Source organism: Neolamprologus multifasciatus, chromosome 16 (assembly GCF_963576455.1).
Source record: "Neolamprologus multifasciatus chromosome 16, fNeoMul1.2, whole genome shotgun sequence".
NCBI lineage: Eukaryota > Metazoa > Chordata > Actinopteri > Cichliformes > Cichlidae > Neolamprologus > Neolamprologus multifasciatus.
Genome location: NC_140454.1, coordinates 29089399 through 29112584, shown reverse-complemented (window position 1 = coordinate 29112584; position 23186 = coordinate 29089399). Strand labels below are relative to the sequence as shown.

General features: G+C 41.7%; 1 protein-coding gene across 2 annotated transcripts; it reads right to left on the bottom strand.

Moving 5' to 3' along the window:
- Nucleotides 1-1988: 1988 nt before the first annotated feature.
- On the bottom strand, nucleotides 1989-22760 carry hibch (3-hydroxyisobutyryl-CoA hydrolase). 2 transcript variants are annotated; one of them, XM_085134541.1, is made up of 14 exons: nucleotides 22591-22760; nucleotides 22250-22292; nucleotides 21149-21280; nucleotides 20141-20225; nucleotides 19958-20038; nucleotides 19747-19799; nucleotides 11194-11272; nucleotides 5933-6078; nucleotides 4808-4894; nucleotides 4643-4701; nucleotides 4305-4386; nucleotides 3338-3457; nucleotides 3200-3233; nucleotides 1989-2601 (listed from the first exon to the last, which is right to left on the bottom strand). In XM_085134541.1, the coding sequence occupies exons 1-14, from the start codon at nucleotides 22620-22622 to the stop codon at nucleotides 2486-2488; spliced, it is 1149 nt and encodes a 382-aa protein (XP_084990667.1). In that variant the 5' UTR covers nucleotides 22623-22760; the 3' UTR covers nucleotides 1989-2485. The 2 variants fall into 2 exon arrangements, with proteins under 2 accessions (XP_084990667.1, XP_084990668.1); XM_085134542.1 differs by lacking the exons at nucleotides 22250-22292; nucleotides 22591-22760 and adding an exon at nucleotides 22367-22576.
- Between the last annotated feature and the right edge of the window lie 426 nt (nucleotides 22761-23186).

Here is a 23186-nt window from a genome sequence, read left to right as displayed (position 1 = left end):
GTGCACAGAGAGGGATTCCTCCAATCAACGGAAAACAATTACAGGCTCTTCTCTGTGGATCTTATCAAAAATCATTCAAAGACCAATAAATTCTGCCTCTTGGGCATTTGTCTATAATGTTTAATTTCTTGTTTAAATAAAGATTTTTTTTAAAGCATTTCCTACTACATAATAAATATAACCAAGTATGCACACAATACATGCTATGAAAAGTCAGGGGTCCCCTGTGCTTTGCAGCCTGGCTTCAAGGTAAAAGCGCTATGATGTGTTGATGGTGCACACAAAAATATATAAAATCAGTGCACATAATCGCATTTTGTGGCTTTAAAATGTAAGTTTTTCTTGTATTTGACTCCTGCTGGACTCCACAGTCCCCAACACAAAGGAACTCCATTGATTTGTTACAAATAAAGCAAACAGATGAGATGCTAGATCCAACAGCTCTGCAAGTTTCTGAAAATGAAAATATAATGTTGTGCCTCCTTTACTTAAAATCTTTTTTTTTCCAGTTTTATTCCTGAATTTGTCCACCGTCTCTCAAGTTTTGTTTAAAATTAGTACTTGAACGTGATTTAGAAATGTGCCACTGACTTGACACCAGCCAAGCTGATTAGTTAATGCTCAGCATTGGACATGTAAATCTGAGGTCAGTATGATCTCATTGGTGCAATCTCTCTAATGTACCAGCTTTCTACAGCAGTCTGAGGGACCCACAGAATAAAAAATAGGTAGAAGTCTAGCGAAACACGAGCAGCCTGGGGAACGATAACTGAAACCACCTGCACCATGAATAATCTGTCATGAAATAACCTGAAATGAGTGACTTTGTGCATCTTTCTCTAAGATAAAAGACTTTGATTTGCAAACTGTACATACAGTGTGTGTAAAACTGATGCCAATAAATCAGACTCATGCCTTCTGTCATTGACGTGTTTTTGTGGTTGTTTAATAAGAGGAAACGCAGTGGATTTTGAGATATTTGTGGTTCATGATGACTTTAAAATTCCTGCCAAACAAAAACGCCCATCAGCAGCCCGAGGGACAAATAATCAGAAATGAATTCCGGCCAGCTTTTGTCTGAAGAGCAAAATGTAAATAGTCGTAAATCACAGAGTTCATCTGCCCGTCCAGAGCGAACACTCAGCACTGGAGGTCGTACTGTCTGCTTGATGAGCTGCAGACTGCACTGATGAATGAGTCAAAGCCTTGATACTCATTTCTTAGGCAGGATTTATGGGCTCAGACTGTGCGAATGTGAGGCAGGTAGAGAAGATTAAAACAGACATGAGGTGTCCCATGCTGCAGGCTGGGATTTAAACAATAATCTGAAGCCTGATTTAAAAAATGTTTGAGTCTATGCAGCTCGATGGGGACAATTCAGTCGGAAAGCATTATCATTCCCAGGTGCCAGCCTGTGCTACCGAAGCAGGATTTCCTGGCAGTGCTGCAAACAGAACAGAGCACTTGACGTAAAATAAACGTGTTTACTTTGGAGAGTTTATATCTGAGCAGCAGCTTAGTGCTCTCATGCTGATTATTAAGGCACTTTGTAAAGTTACACAAGAACATTTTAGGTCATAAAAAATACCGTCCTCAACAATCAGTTTCTTTAAACACACCCAGTAAAAAACACAGAATTTCATGTGACCAGCTCTTTTATTGCCCTCTGTTCCAGCACTGAATCCGACTCTGGTTGTTTCATAAATAATGCAGCTGCAGAGACCTAATGATGAGGGAAGTGATTTGATTTCCTCTGAACAAACATCGGGAAAATATTAGAAAAACAAAACATGAACTTTTTCCAACAAATTCGATCAATGCAAAAACGTTTAGGAAGCTGCACCTTGTCAGAGCAACATCAAAGTTTTCCCAGCACCGCACTGTAACAAGATGATCAATGTTATCCAGCGTTGAGGGGTTTTAAATGCTGCGGCCTGTATGAGATTAAACATTGGAGAGGGGAAAAAAGGGGGAACAGGAAACAGGAAGCTGAGACGATATATGATCTGTATCAGAAGCTGTGACCGCGCTGCAGGACTACAGATGATACTGCTCCGTGTCACATCAACAAACATCCACAGGAAATGTAGTGAAGCACTCAGTGGTGAGATCATTATCCCCTCCCGTGTCCTTGTGCTAATGTAGCACTGCTGTTCTGATCCTTTAACATGCAGCACTGTAACATTACTACTGTACAAACTATGCAGAAAGAATCCACTGCAGAGCAACAGTGCACCAAACCGCCTGCTCCCTCTTTTGCCTGTGAGCATGACTCAGCTGTGGAGACATAGTCATGATTTTTCTGTAAAGAATCACCAGAACAACTACTTATTCTACAGCAATAACACGGTTTATGAACAAGGGCTGACACGCTTCCATCCACAGCGGCACGCTCCTCCATAAAAGGATGGGGGGGACAGGAAGTGGCCGGTTAGAAGGCTTAGCGGTGTGTTGTTTGAAGTTGGGAGGCAGCTGCTGACCAACTTCACAAAGTCAGGTCCTTCTCACCTAAGGAGGAAAGACACTGCTCCACCATCTGGTCGGACACCTCCTCCAGTGTTGGTGGGTTCCACTTGGGATTCTGGTCTTTGTCAACTAGCACTAAAACCACAGAAAATCTAGTTTAGTGATGCTAAGAGGAACAATAACTAACCCACAACCTTTAGAGACGAGCATATACTTCTGCAGAGTGATTATAATAATCACTGCTCAGAATCCTTGCTAGTCCCAGTATATACTTTAAATCTGAACCAAAAAACCAAAGCTTATTTTAAAAAGGATGATCTCCCCTTCAAGGTTGTCTTTGTGTGTACCTCAGGACCTCTTCCAGCAGGCCTGATTTTTCAGATCTGCCCCTGAAGCTCCTAATTTGCCTTTGTGCATGTGTGCATGAGCTAAGCTCCTTCAGCTGAGCTGGAGGAGAGGGAGGACTGGGCTTCTCTGCTCAGACTGGATGCATGCATGGCTGAAACACAGATGCACCAGGAGACGACCTCAAAGAGGAGATCGGCACGGTTTAAATCAGGTAACGTTTTAATCTCTTTATCATTTCCATTTTACTTTAGTTTACTGATCCTGTAATAATAGAATAGAAGCTACAGTGTTTATGTTTGGTAAATCTATGTAAAAATAAGTTACAAGACTAAATTTCATACCCATCCTCTTCTGCTTTTGTGTCCCCTGTACTGCAGTGACTTACCGGCTCGAACACCTTCATAGAAATCACAGCCCCTCTGCAACACAACACAAACAATGTCTTATCACTCCCTGAAACACATCATCAGAGCTGAAATGTGAAACCACCTTGGGTTTCAGACTTCACAGTGATGGTTTTTACCATGCAGGCCTGGCTCAGTCGATACTCCATCACCAGCACGTCCTGCAGGCTCAGAGCTGCGCCCGCCTGCAGCTGCTTGAGGGTGATCTTCAGGGACGTGGGAGACATTTTGGACAGAGTCTAGAGGAAGAGAAACCGTTTGTTTGTTTTACTCAGATTTGGCTTCATAGTATTAGAACAGTCACAATCTAGGACAAATTGTTCCTACAGTGGATTCTAACAGCCCCAGCTGTTACTTATACACATATAAACCTCTCAATAATGCCAGGATTTAGTCATTGACAGCCGAAAAAGAGAGAAGGAAACTTTTAAAAAGATCATCAGCTCATCATCGAAATGCCAAAAAAAAACCCAAGCTCTTTCCTCGTGCCCATGTCCAGACTCTACTTCCTTCTCACACGACAGTATTCAGAGAACATCCTTACATCCAGAAAAAAAAATCACTTACATCACAATTATTTCAACATGTAAATAAAGATTCATTAATAAAAACTGTTTTTTTGTTTGTTTGCTTTGGTTTTGCTGAAGGTGAGAAGATCAAGCTCATGACTTTCCTGGTGAACAGATTTAAGAAGCTGGGTGTGGTAGGTGAGGGAGGGAGGGTCATGTGACTCGTTTAATCTCGAGTGAAGTGTGGCATCGCTTTTTAGGCTGTTTGAGGGAATTTTAGTGAATGAAGCCACGATAATTCACTCTGAAATCCCACTAAAGTGTCTTTAGCTCCATCCAGCAGGGCACGGTGATTAACCTCATTAAGTACTTATTCTCAGGTAACTACTAATTACCAAAATGCACAGCGGAGCCTAATAACACCCCGGCTTCATTCCAGCTCTGTCTGTAGGTTTATCGGAGGGTGGTGTTCACCATCAGCCTCTGTAAGAGTTCATGTTTTAAAGACAGCTGACTGTTGGAACAGAAGCAGCTGAACCGCACTCTACTTGAACTGAGCCGCAGAGGAGCAACGCACCTCAGTTTGTTTCTTAGCGAACTCGGAGCCGTCGGTCTTCAGGTTCTTCACAATGCCCTCCACACTGCTGGCGCTGAAGAGCCTGACAGGATTTAAAAGGACAAGAGACTGAAAATAAATAAAAGGCTGATAGTCTTTAAAAACAGAGCACAAAGCGATTAAAACCAGCACTGAAAGAGGCTGGTACATATGGAGCCCTGAAAGCCGAATTCAGGAATACATTTCTGACTAAATACAGTGTTTCTGTCAATTTTCTTTATCTGTCACCAACAAAAACAGACTCCAGCTCACCTCCTGAACCTAGTTTAAGTATATTTAGGAAGAATGTCATCGCCTACCTGTCTATATCAGAGAGGTGCTTTTTCAAGATGAAAGGCTTCTCAGCATCCAGACTGCTCTGTGGACAAAGAGCAGAAACAAAGAGTGAGATGCAGTAATGAAAAACATACAGCTAGAGTCTAAGCCACATGTCTGTGTAAATGACTGGCTTCTTGGCTTCTAACCTGGCTCTGGTAGGAGTCTAGCACTCTGGAAACATCTTCAGCAGAGGGAGACTTCAAGTCCACGAGCTCCTTCTGCAGGTCTGGGATCTGTTTAATCCAAACGGAAAAAGTCAGTCTGCAGCTGATCTGTCGTTTATGATGTGATGTGTAGAAGTCTGACGTGTCAGCACATTCTCTAAACATAGTTTTATTGTCTAATAAATAAAGAGAATGTGAGGATTGTTATTCCCGACTAATGAAAAATTGAGGTTATGTTAACTATGTTTCTAGTTTCTCCATCTCAGTCGTCCTTGATCACTTCCTGTTTGACTTTGACATTTTTTTGCGTATATTGCTTTGTGTTTACTTTCTCCATTTTTCCTTCTTTGCGATTGCCTGCCCTGCCCTCATCTTCACCGCCTCTTCCTGCAGTCTCTCAGCTTCTTCTTTCAGCTGCTTTCAGGTGCTTCCATCTCATCCTATCCCAAGCATCCTCCTCTGTCCCATCAACCTTCTGAATGTCCTCCTTCACTACACTGATGAACTTACACTGAGGCCTTCATCAGGCCGACCTCAAATGTCTCAGATGATACTTAATCTGGAAGTCACCAATGCAATAAAGTCTAAACTATAAATAAAAACAGATGCTAAAACAGTACCTGAAAGTAAAATGGAAAAATCTAACACTTCAATCTGTAAGCTACCCTCTTAATGAAATTTGACTATCAGACCGCACCGATAATCTTGTTTCTTTCCCCTTGTTCATGTCAGCTCATTGCTAACACTGCAGATTCCTTTTGTTTTATTTACTCAGATTCAGAATTTGTGTATTTTGGCTCTTCTTGCATCAGCTCATTACCTCCGAGTCCTCTCTCCTGTCTTATGTAAGCCTTTGTCTTGTTGCTAAACTTCCACTGATGTGTTTGTTTCTGCCCAAACCAAGGTTAGAGTCATAAACAACCTGCCGCCCACCGCTCTGACCTCATGCCAACAGCAAGAAAAACACAACTGGCCTCTGCGCCGGCCGGTGAATGCCGGCACCGTAAACAAGAGTGAGGCCTCCAGTGAATCAGCATCTGGCTTTCCAGTGCAGCTCTGACCTCACCCCCGCACTTCCAACACCTGAACTGAAAGCTCACACGGTACCTTCTTAGACTCCACAAAGTGAGTGGCAACCCCGGCTTTCTGCACATCCCGTCCTTTAAGTCGGAAGCCCGTCAAGGCAAGAAACAATCCCAACTTCCCCTGGAGCCTCGGCAGAAAATAGCCACCTCCCACATCAGGGAAAAGCCCTTTCAAAATAAAATGAAAAGCAGAGTTAATAACAGTTTGCACAGGTTTTTCATGAAAGCAGCATGCCTATTAATCAGTGAGTTACACAAGCCAAGCAAGGGTTTTTATTATAATGACTTTTCCCTGAGAATAATCAATGAGAATAATCAATGGTTTTGTCCTAAAATATCATCCCCCCTCACTCTAAGACAATTTACACACGGTGGCATTCCAGCAAAAGACCACTGGCACACTACAAAAGGCCAAATATGCAGCTTAGGAGAATTAATGATCATCATCACAATCTGCAGATTTAATCCGTTCGTTCTGTCCTTTCAATAATGTTTCCATTTGATTTCAATATTTCTGACAGGACGCGACAGTCCAGTGCTTACAGCGGGTTCTGTAGTGTGGCGAGAGGGGGGGATTAGATAAGCTGACCTGATTCATGGCTGAAAATGTAATATTATAAATGTGGCAGATTATGGCTGTTGTTCAGAAGGCCGGCAGGGCCGAGTTAAATCTGTTAATCCCGCCTCGCGGGGGTTAACGGGGGTTACGGCGTGCTTGTGTGTGTAGATATAAAGATATGATGTAAGTACTGCTAGAGATGCTATTAATACAAGGACCCAAGTTTTCCTGGGGGAATAATTAAGTAATCTCAGGCACTGACAGCTACAGCTAAATCACGCCCACGTGATGCTTCAATGTTTGTGAACCAGTGCATTTACAGGTCCATATGGAGCCTCGTGTTCACCCGCTTTTCATTACATGTCGTGTTACATAAAAATACAATAAGTACATTTTAAAAACAACAGAACCACATCTTCTCTGCGTTTTGCCAACGATCTGCTGGGACTGAGACAACACGCAGTTATTGCCTCGTTATTGCTTGTTTATCATAATTTTGAGGTAATAAAAAGAACTCATTTTTTCATAGTTTGGCTCCACAGATGGAGGATGTCGTGATGACTTAAAGGTTAATGAGATTAATTCAATTAGACTGCTACAGACCATTTTATCCATCTAACAATCATATCCAGACTCCAAAATTTTAATAAGTGAACACATCCTGTTGTTACAGCATAGCCTTTAATTCTACATCAGTAAATGTGCCCCTAATATGAGAACTACATCTCAAACATTTAACAGTTTACTGGCACTAAGTTCAAAGCTCCTCCAGCGTGTGAAACCCTCTCATCTAACCCTGGAATACCACAGTGGAAAAAGCAAGATTCAGTCCACAGTGCGACTTTAAAGTAAACCAGCACAGACAAGAAGCTCTTGAGAGGATTCCTCCCCAGGATCAGGTCTAAAATAAGCTTGTGGGGTCTATAAGGCAGCTGCATTCCAGTGATAAAGGCAGAAAAAGCTCGTCTCTGATGGAAAAATCACGCGGTGTGAAGTTCCTGATGACCCAGGGGACGTGCTGATAACGGCCGTGCGGTGACCTGCAAGTCGAGAGCTTTTAGTAAAAACAATCGTGACAATGTTATGACCATGGCAGCTGGGTGGGGGATTATGCGAGATTTTCTGCTTGTCCCCGCCAAAGTGATGGGAGAGATTCAAAGCTAGCAGGAGACTCAAGAAACTTAACGGTGAGGTTAAAATCAAATGATTCTGTGTGCCAATTCATGTGAAAGAGAGCACGCCAAATGAAGAACTGACACTTTAAAACCGATCACATCCAGTGTAGAACATCTTTGCCTCATTATGGCCAATCCTGAGCATGGACGATTGAATTACTGGCCCATTTCCTCCCACTTCTTACTTTAGCCTAGCCTCTGACAAAACCCCAGACAAATATCAGACCACATTGGCGGGAATCTCCTACTTTTTCTTGCTACGCTCATTTCCTGTCCGCTGACAACATAATCTTCACCCTCCACCTCGCTCCAGACACCAGTCCGACTCCACAGCGCTACACATCAGCAGAAGATTTATCATAAAGTCAGAGCCCAGAGTACTTCAGAATAATAAGCCTGACATGCCTCTGTTTGTATGTGTGGGTGTCAAATGAAGAATGGCTCGAGCGTCCTTGGAAGGTTGCACGTATGAGGGAGCGAGTGCACGCAATCAATTTATCAGAACCTGAACAGACTCGGAAAAAATGAGCAGTGCCCACGCTGCAAAGCGCTTTCCTAATCCACTGACTCCAGGACCAACGTAATAAAACCTGCACAGAACGTTACAAAACACCCTGAGAACCTTTATGAAGACAGTGACGACATTAACTGTTCGATCACAGCAACACAAACCCACTGTAACAAATACCTCTACAGTCATATCACTCTGGAAATAGAATTATATGCATTCACAGCAACAGAGCTGTGGTAATCCCAGTGGATTTCATTGACAACATGCTAGTTCACGGTACAATGTCGACTGCATTTGTTGTCACAGATTTGTTACTAATCTCCTCAGCAGATGACCATCTGTCCACTAGAGACAATTAGCGAGAGAGGAACCTACAAGTTTAGTGTCTCAGTGGCCTTTTTCACTGGAGGACCTGCCGCACACTGCAACAGACAAAGATGTCCTACATGGTTCAGCTATGATGCTTTAAAAGATCTAATAGGTTAATGTAGCACTTTTTAGTTGGATCAGATCATTTTCTGGCTCCATATCAGGACACTGTAATCTATTATCTTTAAACATGCATGAAATAATTAAAGAATTTGACCTTTTACAACTCTTCAGCTGCTAACACACTGAGAGATGATTTTTGCCGAAGGATTCAAAGGATGTGATTTTTATGTTTGCTTCCAAAGACTGTAAAAAGATGGATGTAGGAATACGTTAAACCTGCACTCTTTCTAATGGCCAGCAGAAGGCAAAAAGGCCTCTGGTTGTATACAAGTCGATGAGAAAACTAAAAGTTTCACTAGTTTCAGTTCATGCTGGATAAAATATGATAATTTTGTTTGACACCTACTGGAGTCAAAAAGGAGAATTATGCCAGCGAGGCTGGTGCAGGACATGTTACTAGGATGAACAGGATTAGAAATGAGCACATCAGAGGGACCGCTCAGGTCGGGCTGAGATGGTTTGGACATGTGCAGAGGAAGGATAGTGGATAATATGGAGCTGCCAGGCAGGAGGAGAAGAAGAAGACCACAGAGAAAATTCATGGATGTATAGAAGGAGGACACAAGTTTTCTCAGTTTTACTAGAGTGGCTAAATTTAATGTAGCATTTTTTAAAACATATTTTTAGAAAGTTTAGTCAAGAAGTTTAGTAAACTCCTGACATCCACCTGCAGAGCATTGGCCTTTCCTGCTCTGTGACTGTTTGAAGTCCTGGATCTGTCTCTTCCCTTCTGGGTGATGCAGTGTGTTTGTTTCCCTATCTGCCTGGAGGCTCAGATAAAAAAAACATTTGTGTGTCAGAAGACGGCAACAGGAGTAGAACAACATACAGCCTGCTTTTCTACCACTGACATGTACGTCTTCCAGGAAAAGATGGAGAGCAGGAGGAGGAAAAGATGAATCATATATGGGAAAAGCAGCCGTTACTGACGACAGCTGCACCGCTGGATCACCTCTCAGTGGGCTCGACTATCTTCTATATCAATCTTTTTTACACACAGAAAGTGATGTGCTGTCCAGCGACTCCACACACTTACCGCTACTGCATTTAACAAAGTCCAACAAAGCAACCCATTTAAGGGTTCCTGAACTACTTCCAATTTAAAATACACTATAACACTGCAGCTTCAGTCTCCTATGAATAATTTTCAAGTTTTTTAGTTGGCTTAGAAAAAGAAGCGCCACCAAACACTGCAGTTCCTCTAATGCCCACTTGAGGCTCTCTACAAAAGTGACCCACTCCTCATAGACCCCCACGTTTAAAGGGAGCATAAAACAACATGTTACCGCCTGGTAGAACAACATGTACGAGGGTGATTCCTTTTAAATAATTATAATTCGTGCTTCCTTTGCTTGACAGGTGGCACACCTGATTGCTGTCTTATCTGTTCTAATCCCTGAACAGGACCTCTTGAACATTTCTGTGTTGGTGACTAATCTTCTGTCTCAGTGGTGTGAGCAATGTAACAACACCAGGGTCAACAAATGGCGCAAAAAATCACAAAAAAAGTCACACGTGATGGAGGGAATTTACCATGAACTCTTGGTGGCTGCAATTCACTGAGATGCGACATCAACAGCATTACAGCAATAATAATATAAAGGAACAAATCCAAGAATTTTGTATTTAAGGTAAATTATTTTATTAGTCTGTTAGCATTTATCATACCTCTGTGTTGCACCTATACAGTTCATGGATGGAGCCAGCTAATCAGCTAGTAATTCAAAATGTTCATTCTTTCTAATTGCCAGCAGGGGGCAGCACCCGGCTCTCTTACTCCATGTCCTTTCCTCATGATTTATGGGTTCAGTCACTAGTTTCAGGTCAAACTGAACAAAATTTGAAGTTAATTTTGCAAATTATGGTCAGAAGGGAAGATTACCCAGAGTATTTTCATTGGCTAACAACCTGTCAATCACAAGTTGCTGGCCAAGGAGCATGCAGTGGCCTCAGTTTCTCAGTCAGACCCACACCACGCTTGTCACGCTCAAGATGGTGACAGTGAACGTGCCCCGCTTGTTTATTCTGCTGTTAGCTCAGCACTTCACCCTCTTGTCCATATTGAATTACTTTTGGCTCCAAAAAGACAAAATGGCAGCAGATAAACTGCAGCCCAAAAACAATTGGTGACATCATCATCATCTTATCTACCGCTTTAAAAAGTTATAAAGACTAAATATTCCTATTTTTAGATTACTGAGCTTCTGTTTTCCAAACTGTCTGAAAAGGTCTTTTTGTGATTTGTACCATTGCTGAAGATTAAAGGCTTAAACGCTGGACTCACTTTTTCCACCCTGCCCATTTTAGCAGTTCATTTTCAACACTTATTTAGGAATGAGGTCATCAGCAAACTGCACTGAATGCAAATCACTCTTCTGCTCGTGTTTGGCTCCCCAGCTTCAAATGCAGACAGACCTTGTATGTGAACTGGGTCCAGCTTGAAATCATTGCTCCTACATAATTAATATTCTAGATATACACTCCCACTGATGTGGGCCAACCCTTGCCACTGAGCACTCCCTCAATCAGGCAGATCGCGGGCTTACCGATGGCAGTCTCTGGCATCGCAAACAGCGTCTTCTCAGTGGCCACTCGAAACCGTCCGTGAACTGAGAGACCCACGCCCTACAGGTATAAGAGAACACGTTTTAAAATAATTAGAGAAATAAAATAAAAGTCATATGATAGAATAGAGTAAAACTTTAAAAAAAAAAAAGAAGAAAAAAAAAAAAGGAGGGATAAGTGTCATTAATGACCGTCACCTCTACAGAGAGGTGGAGACTCACGTGAAAATTGGCTGAAAAAAGTAAACCAGGTTAACCTGTCAAGAAAGTGTGTGTGTGTGTGTGTGTGTGTGTGTGTGTTTTTAACTCATGCAGTTCCCAGCAGGGAGAGAGGTGAAGGCTAATGAGCAGTGCTGGCCAGAGGACATTTCCAGCACAGTAAGGTAGGTGTGTGTGTGTGTGTGTGTGTTATTATAAGGTTGCCTTGGAAACAACATCCCCTTGCATACCTGAATGCATATGACCATGCAGATAGACAGGAAAATTACACTACCTGATTGTTCATTATAACTGAAGTACCTGTCAATTGGAGGCTTTTATTTTGAAGGTCAAATATATATCTGCAATAACAGTGTTAGAAGTTTAAAGAAAACATTCCTAATCCAAAAAAAAAAAAAAAACTACACATAAAAATGTTTATTGTGTAAAAGCTGCTGGTGTATCCCAGTTCATCCACATGCCGAGTGTCTGTTGGTGGCGGGTTATGGCGTTTGCTGTTGTAACGTTCAGGCTTCAACACTCTCGCCTCTCACTCACTTTGTGAATTTGACATGTGTGTAATTAAATGGTAAATGGCCTGTATTTATATAGCGCTTTACTAGTCACTAAGGACCCCAAAGCGCTTTACATATCCAGTCATCCACCCATTCACACACACATTCACACACTGGTGATGGCAAGCTACATTGTAGCCACAGCCACCCTGGGGCGCACTGACAGAGGCGAGGCTGCCGGACACTGGTGCCACCGGGCCCTCTGACCACCACCAGTAGGCAACGGGTGAAGTGTCTTGCCCAAGGACACAACAACCGAGACTGTCCGAGCCGGGGCTCGAACTGGCAACCTTCCGATTACAAGGCGAACTCCCAACTCTTGAGCCACGATCGCCCCCAATTAGACAAAGGAAGGAGTAAATGGCTCTTACAGGGGTAGATTTTCTCCAAACTACAATGTTTTCTCAACTCTAACCAGATAGTTTTATTACCTGATATCAGAAATCCTGAGGTCTCAGTCTGAATTTACAACTGGATCACTTCTTAAAATCTGACATTCTACTCAAAAAGTTGGAGAAGCCAAACCAACGCTGACTTTGTTGATGAATTGTTGAATGGCTCTAGCTTGGCGCAGAGAAAGCTATACGGGAACATGTTCAAGTTGGGTGTGATGTCACTCCCAGCTCTGACATCCAAAGTTAAAAAGATTACGGCATAATGCGGACTTTGTCAGGATCGTCACCTCTTGGCGGCCAGTACTTCCACAGTAGCTCTGTCAAAGTGCCAACGCCAAAAATGACACGACGGATGTGAGCATATGTCAATCCACAACATACAAAACTGTAATTTATGTGGACAGCAACAATAAAAAAAAAAGATATAAAAAACAGGAAGCGATACACAAACCCTCAAAATCAGGATTATTTAACTTGAGGACCCACTCGCTCCATTATCATGATGGAAACCTTTAGCAGTGGACTCCCCAAATTAAAAGACCCCCATTGATAAATTCAGGGATCTGGCTTAATGAGTTTGGGTTTGAATGTGTAGCAGACTCGGTGTACACAGTTCTTCTGCTCTCATTACACCAGTGTATTAATACAACCCACAATCCTGACTTTATGAATGTGGGCTTTATGATTACACTCGTGGCTTTTCAGCAATAAAAATAGTTTAAATCTGTGTGACATTTAACCGATGCCGACATCCTGTGATGTGTCGGGGAGTCGATATAACGCAGACCAACATTCTTTGTTAACTAACCACCAGTAATTATTAATTAAACCACAGAACTGGTGTCACAATACAGCCTAATAAGGGCCAACCTTTTTTTCAGTGTCTGAAGATTCTATATATAAAGGCTCATGTTTGAATAACAGATATAAATTTAATCTCACATAATTCACATGGCACTCCAACCTCTCGTCCAAATTGGTACAAAAACAATTTGGTGGTGTAGAGAAACCAGCGAGTAGCATCATTGTAGCAACACCAAAGCCTTCCTATAAGCAAATCTTCACACCTTTTTTACCTGACAATTATATGATGTAATTCTTTGAATGTCGGGATGGATCTGTTATTACTGCAGCCTGTACAAAATCCAGCAGCTCGTCTTTAGACAGGAATGAAATGCCGTTGGTCACACCTTCACGCGTTCATGTTTTTAAAGAGTCTCGCTGGTTTGGTGCCACCCTACTTAAGAGACCTTTTACAGGTTTGTAGTTTTAATTGTGTATTTTCAGGTATATTCATACTCTGCTTAATGACTCTTGTGTATAATTTATGTATGTATTTTGTACAGCCTGTGCAGCATTTTGGTCAGCTGAGGTTCTTTTAAATGTGGTACAGAAATAAACTAAATTAAAGCCATGGCTTTAATTTAGTGGTAACTAGAACATACAAAAAAAATAAGGTTTTTCACCTTTTTCCCTGCACAAGTTACAGTCCTACTATTCCCTTGTGAGTCAATGTAGCAACATGACTGGCTGATATTTCCTCTTTCAATTGATGGCACCATCCAGCATCTTAACATTTCAGAATTGTCCCACTGATTTCTATTCGTTTATTTCTTTATGTTTTGGCACCTTGCTATCGTCTTACTGTATATGCACTACTAAAGATCAATCATGCTGTCGTTTAGTGCAAAGTAAAGGTTGTTACCTGCTGAGGGATCAATCACAGCCAAAATAACAGCAGCTGATTGATTACAGCTGACAAACTGTCTTTATCTTGATCTCAGCGATCAGCAAAAGAGTTCAGAGCTGGACAGCAGCGCTGCTGGATCCGCCTCACAGCAGAGAGATAAACGACCACAGGGGAATAAAAATATCTGATCACTGGAGACTAAACAAGCCTCTGCCAAGAGAAGTTGCTCCTCTGGAAGACCCAGAACCCAAAAACCGTAAAAAACACCATTGGGGACACAGGCCTTTGCATTTATTTCATGATGACATTTCAAAAAAAAAGTTAAGGATGGATTTACATGAGAATTTTTCCAGAGGTGAGGCTTTGCCCCACTCAGAAGTGGGTCATTCATTATAAATATACTGAATCTTAAAAAGTTCCCACCAGACCCCGTCAAGCTGATTTTTTTTCTATGCATGCAAAATTTCACTGTCATACTATGAATATTTTCAAACTTTCAGGTCTTCAAAGTATATACAGGTAAGCTGAAATTTTGCACCTTCTTCCAAGCATTTTATCAGAGACACTGACATGCAAACCCTGTGAGATCCAAACTTGCTCAGGACCTACAATGGTTTGATCGATGTGATACACCTAAACTTCCAGTGCTTGTTTCTGTTCCTCCGCATCACAGACATTAAAGTGGTGATGTTTATCCAAACTCTCTATGTTTATACACAATCCTTCATTTAATCGTGGGTAAGTATTAATCTCTGGCTCCGTTTCAAAGCGTCTCTTTTATCCAGTATCCCCTGCCCTTCCCTGATCCTAGTTATAGCGGATGTAAAACAAACAAGAGTGTTTACGGTTTGCAGTTGTAGCATCTATTCTCATGGTGATGTGTTCGTAAGAACTCTGTGCAGTTTAACTTTTACTTCCATCTACAGCTGTGGAAGCTATATGAACCTTCAAGTGTAAACTATGCTCTTTAACTGGCACCTTTTATTACATGTTATGGGAATGACTACTTTGTGGAAACAGTCTGGTTTTTAAAAGCCATAAATGTGTATCTATGGGTCTTAAAGACAACACGTTTAAACTTTGGGCTCAGAAGGTGGAGAGGGTTTACGTACTGAAAGACCCACCTCCTATTCTTTTCATACCTCTCCATTCATCTCCTCCAGGCCTCCTTTCTTTGGGGTTTGTGTTTGTTTGCTTAATCTGTGTGAAGCTCTTTGGTTGCACTGTTTCCATGTTGATGTTTGTTACAGATGTAATTACAAAAATACATTGAATTTACATTTCAACAAACGAGCGAGTGCTCCTCTCATCTGCATCTATTTTTAGAAACCAGATGAGTCATGTAAAGCGAAGTGACCTTGAACTATACGATTGATGTACCAAGTGTTGAGATTTAAATATATATTTTAATGTTTATTTGCTGATTATATTGTTTTATGTATAAAAGAGGGCCAGCTTTGAGACTAGGTCACAGGCTGACAGGAAACTGCATGTTTTTTGTAGAGTATGAGCAACAGACAGAGTGAAACAAAGTTCAGACAGGTTGCCCTGGCAACAGACCTCAGAAAGGGGAAGTTATTCCAAGCTGCACGGGAAGTTTTAGTGCACGGGCATATTAATAAATCAGACACAGAAAAGAGGAAAAGTAGAAGGAGTTTGTTTGTAATGAAACTGTGTGTCACGTGTGTGACGTCTGAAGTACCGAAATAACACCATATAAGACACATGTTGAGCTTGTAATGTTAGAGATCCTGCAACTGGCGTTTGGGCTGTGCAGGGGTCTCTCTCTTCCGGAAGATGATTGAATTAAAAGAAATATAAATGTTTTGACCACTATGAGTCGGATTTTTCTCCGCTCTATCATGGGGATCAAAGACCCGGGTTTTAATACGAGTAAATCACGGTATCAAATTCAGCCAAAGGGCAGAAATAACATAACCTGAAAATAACTGTGGGAAAGCTTACTCCTTTTAAGAAGAAAGAGAAAGACAAATGAGAAAAAGAAGGATGGCTGAAAGCAGCCTGTGGAACAAGAGGCCGTTTAATCACATTACTCGAGTTTCACCATAAAAGTAGTGGAATACTGCGACACGCTGGTGTAGAGCCTTATAAGAACATGTCTCCAGATCCTCCTGTAAACAACGCCAATTTGTCAGCAGACGAGCGTGTTTACAACTTACAAATTTACAACTGGTCTGGTGAAGCTTAGAGTGCTGAAGATTGTGGAGGCATTCCTGAAGCCCTCTTTAGGATATCTGGGTTATTATGACGTAGCTGTCACACAAATTTGGCTTTGCCTAATCAGAAATCAGTAGGTGAGACTGTGAGTGAGAGTGGAAAGTGTGTTACTTACACACCAAGTGACAGATGTCTGTTTGGACACAACAGTTGAGTTACTTTCCACATCGCTCTCACTCACAGAATGCCCCTTTAAAACAACTGCACAGGCTCTGGATGGAAAACGAAAACCTTAAAACAGAGATTAAAAACCTTGTAGGCATTCCTTTTATGAGGCTATCAGGAAAAATGTAAACAGAAACTCTTTACTCCAAGGAGACAGAGATCAGAGTCATGCAGCTCTGGGCAAATATCTATCAAACGGACAGCACTCCCCTTTACGAGCCATCTTAAATACAGAGTGTTCTCACTATGTAAATGTTTGAAATCTAAAGTGCAAGCACAGAAGGACAGGGACGCAGTGTCTGCTCAAACAAAGCACGGTGGATTAATAAGGAGCATTCACAGAGCTTAATTCAGTGGATTTTAAACAAGGTGAGCGTCGACAGATGTGCGCGAGATGTGATGGGATAATCAAACAGTTTGTCTCTGATTGCTATCTGACCTGCCTTTTACTCCCTGGTGGTTTGTTATCGCTAATGTAATAAGAAAATCCGTTCTTTGTGGGGGTTCTGCCCTGAGCTTGGAGCAGATCTGGGAACAGGGGCCTCTTGGACTTGTCCTTATATAGAGCTGCCCCTTTCCATCCAGTTATGCGCATTAAACAGCAACCACCCTCAGGATGGTTTGCTCCGACATTAGTGTCGCCTCAGTGCTGACGTGACACGTTGAAGAGGTCGACTTCAAATCGCTTTAGTTCCAGAGACATAACTCATCACACAGAAGTGATTTCTCTGTGTGGAAATCACATGATTCAATAAACATCACAATTTTTGATGGGCTGATGACCAGAGCTGACTTCCAAAAACCACACAATGCAGCACGCATGAGATCCATCCAGCATTTTACTTCATGCTGTTGTTCTGACACACAAATTACAGCTTCTGTCAGTCTTGGATAACATCATCATCATCGTGGCTGTCTAAACACAGAACAAGCCAGGAAACAAGATGATTTCTGGTTCACAGCTCTGAGGATTCATCTTCCTGTAAAATGTACTTCATAAAAGTGGAAGTAAGGTGTTATAACCTCAGGATAATAATGCTCGGAAACTCAGGGGCCACTTTCAGGACGTTTACTGACCATTTTCGGAAACATCCACAGTTAGCCACAACACATACAGGAACCTGCTTTCCACATAACAGTCTGATGGGGACAACCCTGAAAAACCTCTGAAGGTTCCGGGGTGCGAGGCCCCCAAACATACATTAGCACCAATACTCTCTACAACACAAACAATATTTATTTATGTCGTTTATAAAAGTGTTTTAAAGAAAATAATCTGAGATAATGATAAATTTTGAAAGTGGGTAAAAGAAAAAAAACATTCAGACAAAGACTGTTCAATGCTCTGTACGTAAAGCTGAGGATTTTAAACGGGAACCAAGTAATCTAGTGAGCCAGTGAAGGGACACGAGCAAATCAGGGGACCGTCTGTTGGAGCTACTGAGGTGATTTAGGGCAGATTTACTGAGCTCTTCAACAGAAACTATAAATCTTAATTTAATAACATTTCTCAGGTGAAAAACTGGATATCAGCAGCAAATAAGTGCTAATATTAAATTTCCTGTCCCAAAGACATCAGATATAAAATGAACAGGAGGGGACCCAGGTCTGAGCCCTGTGGGACACCACAGGGAAAGAAAAACAAAAGGAGTTTAGTAGAAAAAACCTGCAGAAAGGCTGAGAATCTACTTGTTGAAGTCAAAACCAAATGTTTTCCAGATGGTTTTGACCAAAGAAGAGCTAAAAGGAGGAGTTTGGGCAGGTCAGTCCCATCTCAAGGTCCACTGAAACGTTACATCTGTAGTTACAGACAGGACTAAGATGTCTTCCACTCCCACAGTTTTATTCAACGTTGCTTTTCCAGTGATTTGATTCTTGTTGTTAATTCTCCTTTAGCAGCTTTTCTTTTCATGCTAATGAGGTTTTATGTTCATTACAACAATAAAGTTCTCGATCCAAAATTAAACGCTGTTTAGCGTCTAATGAATCTGACTGAAAGAGTGTTTGTTGAATAAATTCTGGAAAGACCGACAAGACAAACACCAGCACATTTTCTCTGCTTGTTATGTCTCCCGTAATCCATGACTGTAATCTGTTTTCACTCCCAATGTAACTGGGATCACTGACATAATGCATTCCCTGACCCTATCTCACCTCAGAGTGGGTCTGTTGTGTTATTTTCCTTATTTTCTGTTCTGTTGGTGGATGCTAGAACCAGTTTCAAGTTTCAGACAATGAGGTTTGTGTGGGTATAAGTAATCTCTGTGAAACTAATGCTATAAATGTTCTGTCTTGAAAGGTTTTTTTAAGTCTTGCCTGTGTATGATGTAAGATGGATTTAATATTTTAATTTCAGACTAAGAAACTCCATCCTTATTTAAACCTACCGATTATGAGGGGTAGCCAATCAGAACAAAGCTAGCTTACTGGGGGAGAAGCTAAAAAAAAGCAACAAAGGGACCAGACCAAAGTCCAATTAACTCTTGCTCCACTTTGAGGATCCACTGCTACTTATATTTACAGAGAAGCACTGGATTTCTGTACTGTAGGTACTTCCCAGCCTCCAACCTGGATCTTCTGCTTGTAAGATGAATGTGTTAACCACTACACTTTCAAAATGCAAACACAGGTGCATGAATATGCATGAATATGTCATCAATATACTGTAATTAATAACAGTCCTCCTTTAATGATAAAACTAAGTCCTAATTATGAAACTGCCCCCTAAATATATGAAGAGCAGCCTTAATGCCCTTTCACCAGTCGTTTCAGACCTAAACTGGTCCTTACAACAGTAGCAAAGCACGCCCACACATATGCACACAGACAAGATCGTGATGACTAATGAGCCAGTGGGATACCAGCTGCTGTGAGTGACCTCAGTGACACCACCATCAAGGTCACATCAGAGATTCAAGCCTCACAGCACCTCCTGTAACCAGGTGAGTTGAACCGTGCATGTGTGCAGCTCTGCATGTATGACACTACACTAAAAGTACCAGTTCATATTCCACCCAAATCTGACACCTGGAGGGAAAAACCAGTGGCAGCAACAATGATTTGTCACTTTACATTTCATCCAATCAGAGGCCACCTTGCCACTGGCAGCAGGTAACAGGAGCAGATAAATCTCCACTGACACCTACTGGCAGACTTTCACATAACATTTCATGAGAAAAAACAAAAAACGTTTTTCATGTCCACAATTCATGCCAGTAATGACAAACAGTATCCATCCTGAACTTTATAATACAGGATAAAAACTCAAACTCACCCCTCCCATTGTTATGCCATCAATAAGGGCAATATACGGCTTCCGGTACGATCCTTGAAAGAAGAAATAAAATATATGAGAACAATGTGAAGCTGCCAGAGTGTTTGGATAAGTGAATGAAAACAGACAGGTAACATTTATATTAAACAAAATAAATAAATAGATACATAAAATAAAATTAAAATAAAATAAAATAAAACAAAATACATACCAATGGCATTGTTCAGAATATATTCCTCACGAAAGAAGTCCTGGGCAAGGGAGCCTCCGACCTTCCCGGCCTCTGTTACAGCTGAGAGGGGAAAAAAGAAGATAAAAACAGTAATCGGTCACACAGGTCAACATAAAAACTCATTTGAAACTGATATCTGAACATTTAAGGCAGCTTGCTTACCTCTAATGTCTCCACCTGCACAAAAAGCTTTGTCACCTGCTCCTTTAATGATCACGATGTCCGTCTCGTTGTCGCTTTCCCATTTCTAGATTCCCAAACAAGGCAAAACACAGCTTTTGTTTACAGGAAATCTTCCTTTATTCAAAAACCTGTCTCAAGGTTATTGTTATTAAGTTATAGAGACTGCATGAGCAGCTACATCTGTGGTTTAAAGAGTGTGAAAAGGGGTCTTGTACAAAAATACAACCAAACATCTTCAGGACAGGTAAACCTGACAGATCTTTCACAATGTCGAACTACACATCGGTAAAAAAAATGAAAGGAAAAGAAAAAACCTGTGCTCAGTGTGCTTCTTCAGTACTTGTTCATCCAAGTTTCTGGAATGCTACCGGAAGGATGAACACTACTTCTTTTGTTACTTCCTTTAGGGGTTGCTGCAGTGTGTTATCTGCCTCCCTACCATCCTCCTCTGTCCCACATGACCACCTCCTTCACTACATCCATGAATCTCATTTGAAGTCTTCCACTTTTCTTCCTTTCTTTCAGCTCTTTATTGAACATTATTTGTCCAATATATCTACTATCCCTCCTCTGCACATGTCCAAACCATCTCAGCTTTGCTTTTCAGACTGTCCCCAAACTGCCCAGCTCCCACATTCTCAGTTTGAGACTGACATCATGGAGATATTTGCTCCATAATAAGGAAATAATGACATCCCACAGCCCGGTGATAGCCTCATTTCATCCTTTTTTCCTTTTCATCCCTGCGAGTTGTTCATCCTGTAGATATAAAGAAGTGGTTGCGGTACTTTAGCATCTATGGAAGAGGAGTAAGTATTAACGGAGTAACTGTTCTGTTTTGGGAGTTTAGGTGACAGGAAATTTCAAACATCTCAACAAAAATCAGCTCACTGAGCCCCTCTTTGATCGCTCAGGACCTGGTGGTGCGTGGACAAGGTCAAGATTTTTCTTTTAATTTGTCACATACCAGATTTTGATACTACATACCTTGAGCTGGGGGTAGATTTGCCGGATCATGGTAAGGTTGAGGGCATTCAGGACTTTGGGTCTGTTCATGGTGATCACACCGGTTCTGCCCACCTTCTCCAGGAGAACCTCCGGTTCTGCATGACTTGACATCTATAGAACAGAGACAGGAAACCTCTATAGAAATATCTCAAAAACACTGAAAAACAAACACATTTCAACATCCAATCATCCAGGTAATGAGGAAGCAGTGCAACCAATTGTTGGGGATCAGGATCCAGGAGGCTCCCTGATGCCCAACACTCTTCAGATCCTTATAGTGTGGAGGAGTAGTGGCTCTACTCTGATCGGACTCCTCAATCATTTAAACAAATCAGGACGGCGCAGTTGGTTCGACCCTGCAGCTTAACAGGTAATGGACCCCAGACTGACAGCAGTACTTGGCTCTGATTTTAGAGAAGTTCAGTACAGCTGTGAACCCATAGTGCAGCTCAACTTGCTGCTGTTACCTTAAACTCAGCTTGGATGTGATTTGGGGGTGGCTGGGATTTAAAGCGATCACCTTTTGTGTTTGCTGTCCCTATATTTTATTCTTGTTGCTTAAAAAAATTACTCTGGGTGATTTTCCTTTGAAGGCTGAAACCTGTACACTCTTCAGCAGTTGGTTCTCCTCGTTTTTGCCAGCAGTTACTTGTTTGTGTTGTGTTGTTACTCATTACTAGTTTAAGTTTTTTTTAAACTCAATGACATCAAAATAAATTTTTCTCTTGCACCTTCCCTCCAGCTTATCCTGCAAACTTACAGTTCTCCCCTTTGAACGAGCCAAGCTAAAGGCCATCATCACTTCAATAGAGGGAAGAGTCAATGTATGAAGGTATGATAGGTATGACTAATGATTAAAACTGATAAAGTTTTATTGATACCAATGCCATTACTTATTGATCCAGTTCCCTCACTAATTTATGATTTATTATTCCTGTAACCCCCAGTGTTTCCAACATGAACCAGAAGAAAGATGTAGTAAACTCAGCAGGAAAGCAGATTCTGTGTTCCTGCGCATGTCTGATGTGAGTGAAATAATCAGAGGAGGCAGTGGACCATGCTGCTGCTACAACTTCTCACCATGTGAGCCTGGATTCGCTGCAGCCTGCAGAGGGACCTCAGTCTGGAGGAAACAGCAAACACACGGAGCATTGATGACGGTTAATAAGCAGATCTGAATTAACTGGTTCAACTTACACCGCGATGATGATGGCAGCAGATACCCCGGCTACAAACACACAACCAGTCCCAGCAGGTGAGTGCAGGAAATCAGCTGACAGCCTTATATTGGTGAACAAACCTGCTGGGTCACTTTAGTGTATCTACTTGTGCCGTCCATAGCTAGTTTATGAGCAGAGACGGTTATTTAAATGTGCCAGAGGAAAAACAAGCCGGCTGCACCTCCCAGGTGAGGCTCGTACCTGTACGCAGACGTTAGGACCGTCAGGGACATGATGATTTTTGACCTGTGCCGCGGGGTCAATAGCAGAACCTCTACAGCCTCGAGTTTCTACGTTTACTTCCTGGAAGCGGGGATGAGCTCCCGCTGATTGGTGGGTGTCGGTGACGCCAGAGCGTCTCTCCGCGGTGTGTTTGTGCCACACCGCCACCTGCTGGCGAGTGAAGATGACACACATATTTATTACAGACTCAAAGGCCCAGATTAAGAGAAACACGTGGCATAAAAAACAAAACACAGAGAACATTTTAGTAAAGAAAAACAGATGTGCTAGTCTCTCCACAGCTGGAATATGTAACATGTGGTACTAAAAACTTATATTACGCACCAAATTGATTTTATATGCAGAAGCATTGAGCCTGAACTCAAACATGATTCTGCACCTTCAATAAACCAGAAAAAAGCAAAAAAAAATTGACTTAAAGCAACTAAAATATATAGGGTCAAAGTTTTTTTTAATTCAGATAATTCATTAATAAGGAAAATGTTCACCCTCATTGATGTTCACCCGAACTGACGCATCAATGAGGTCTCTTTATTAATAAAGTCACTTTGTCC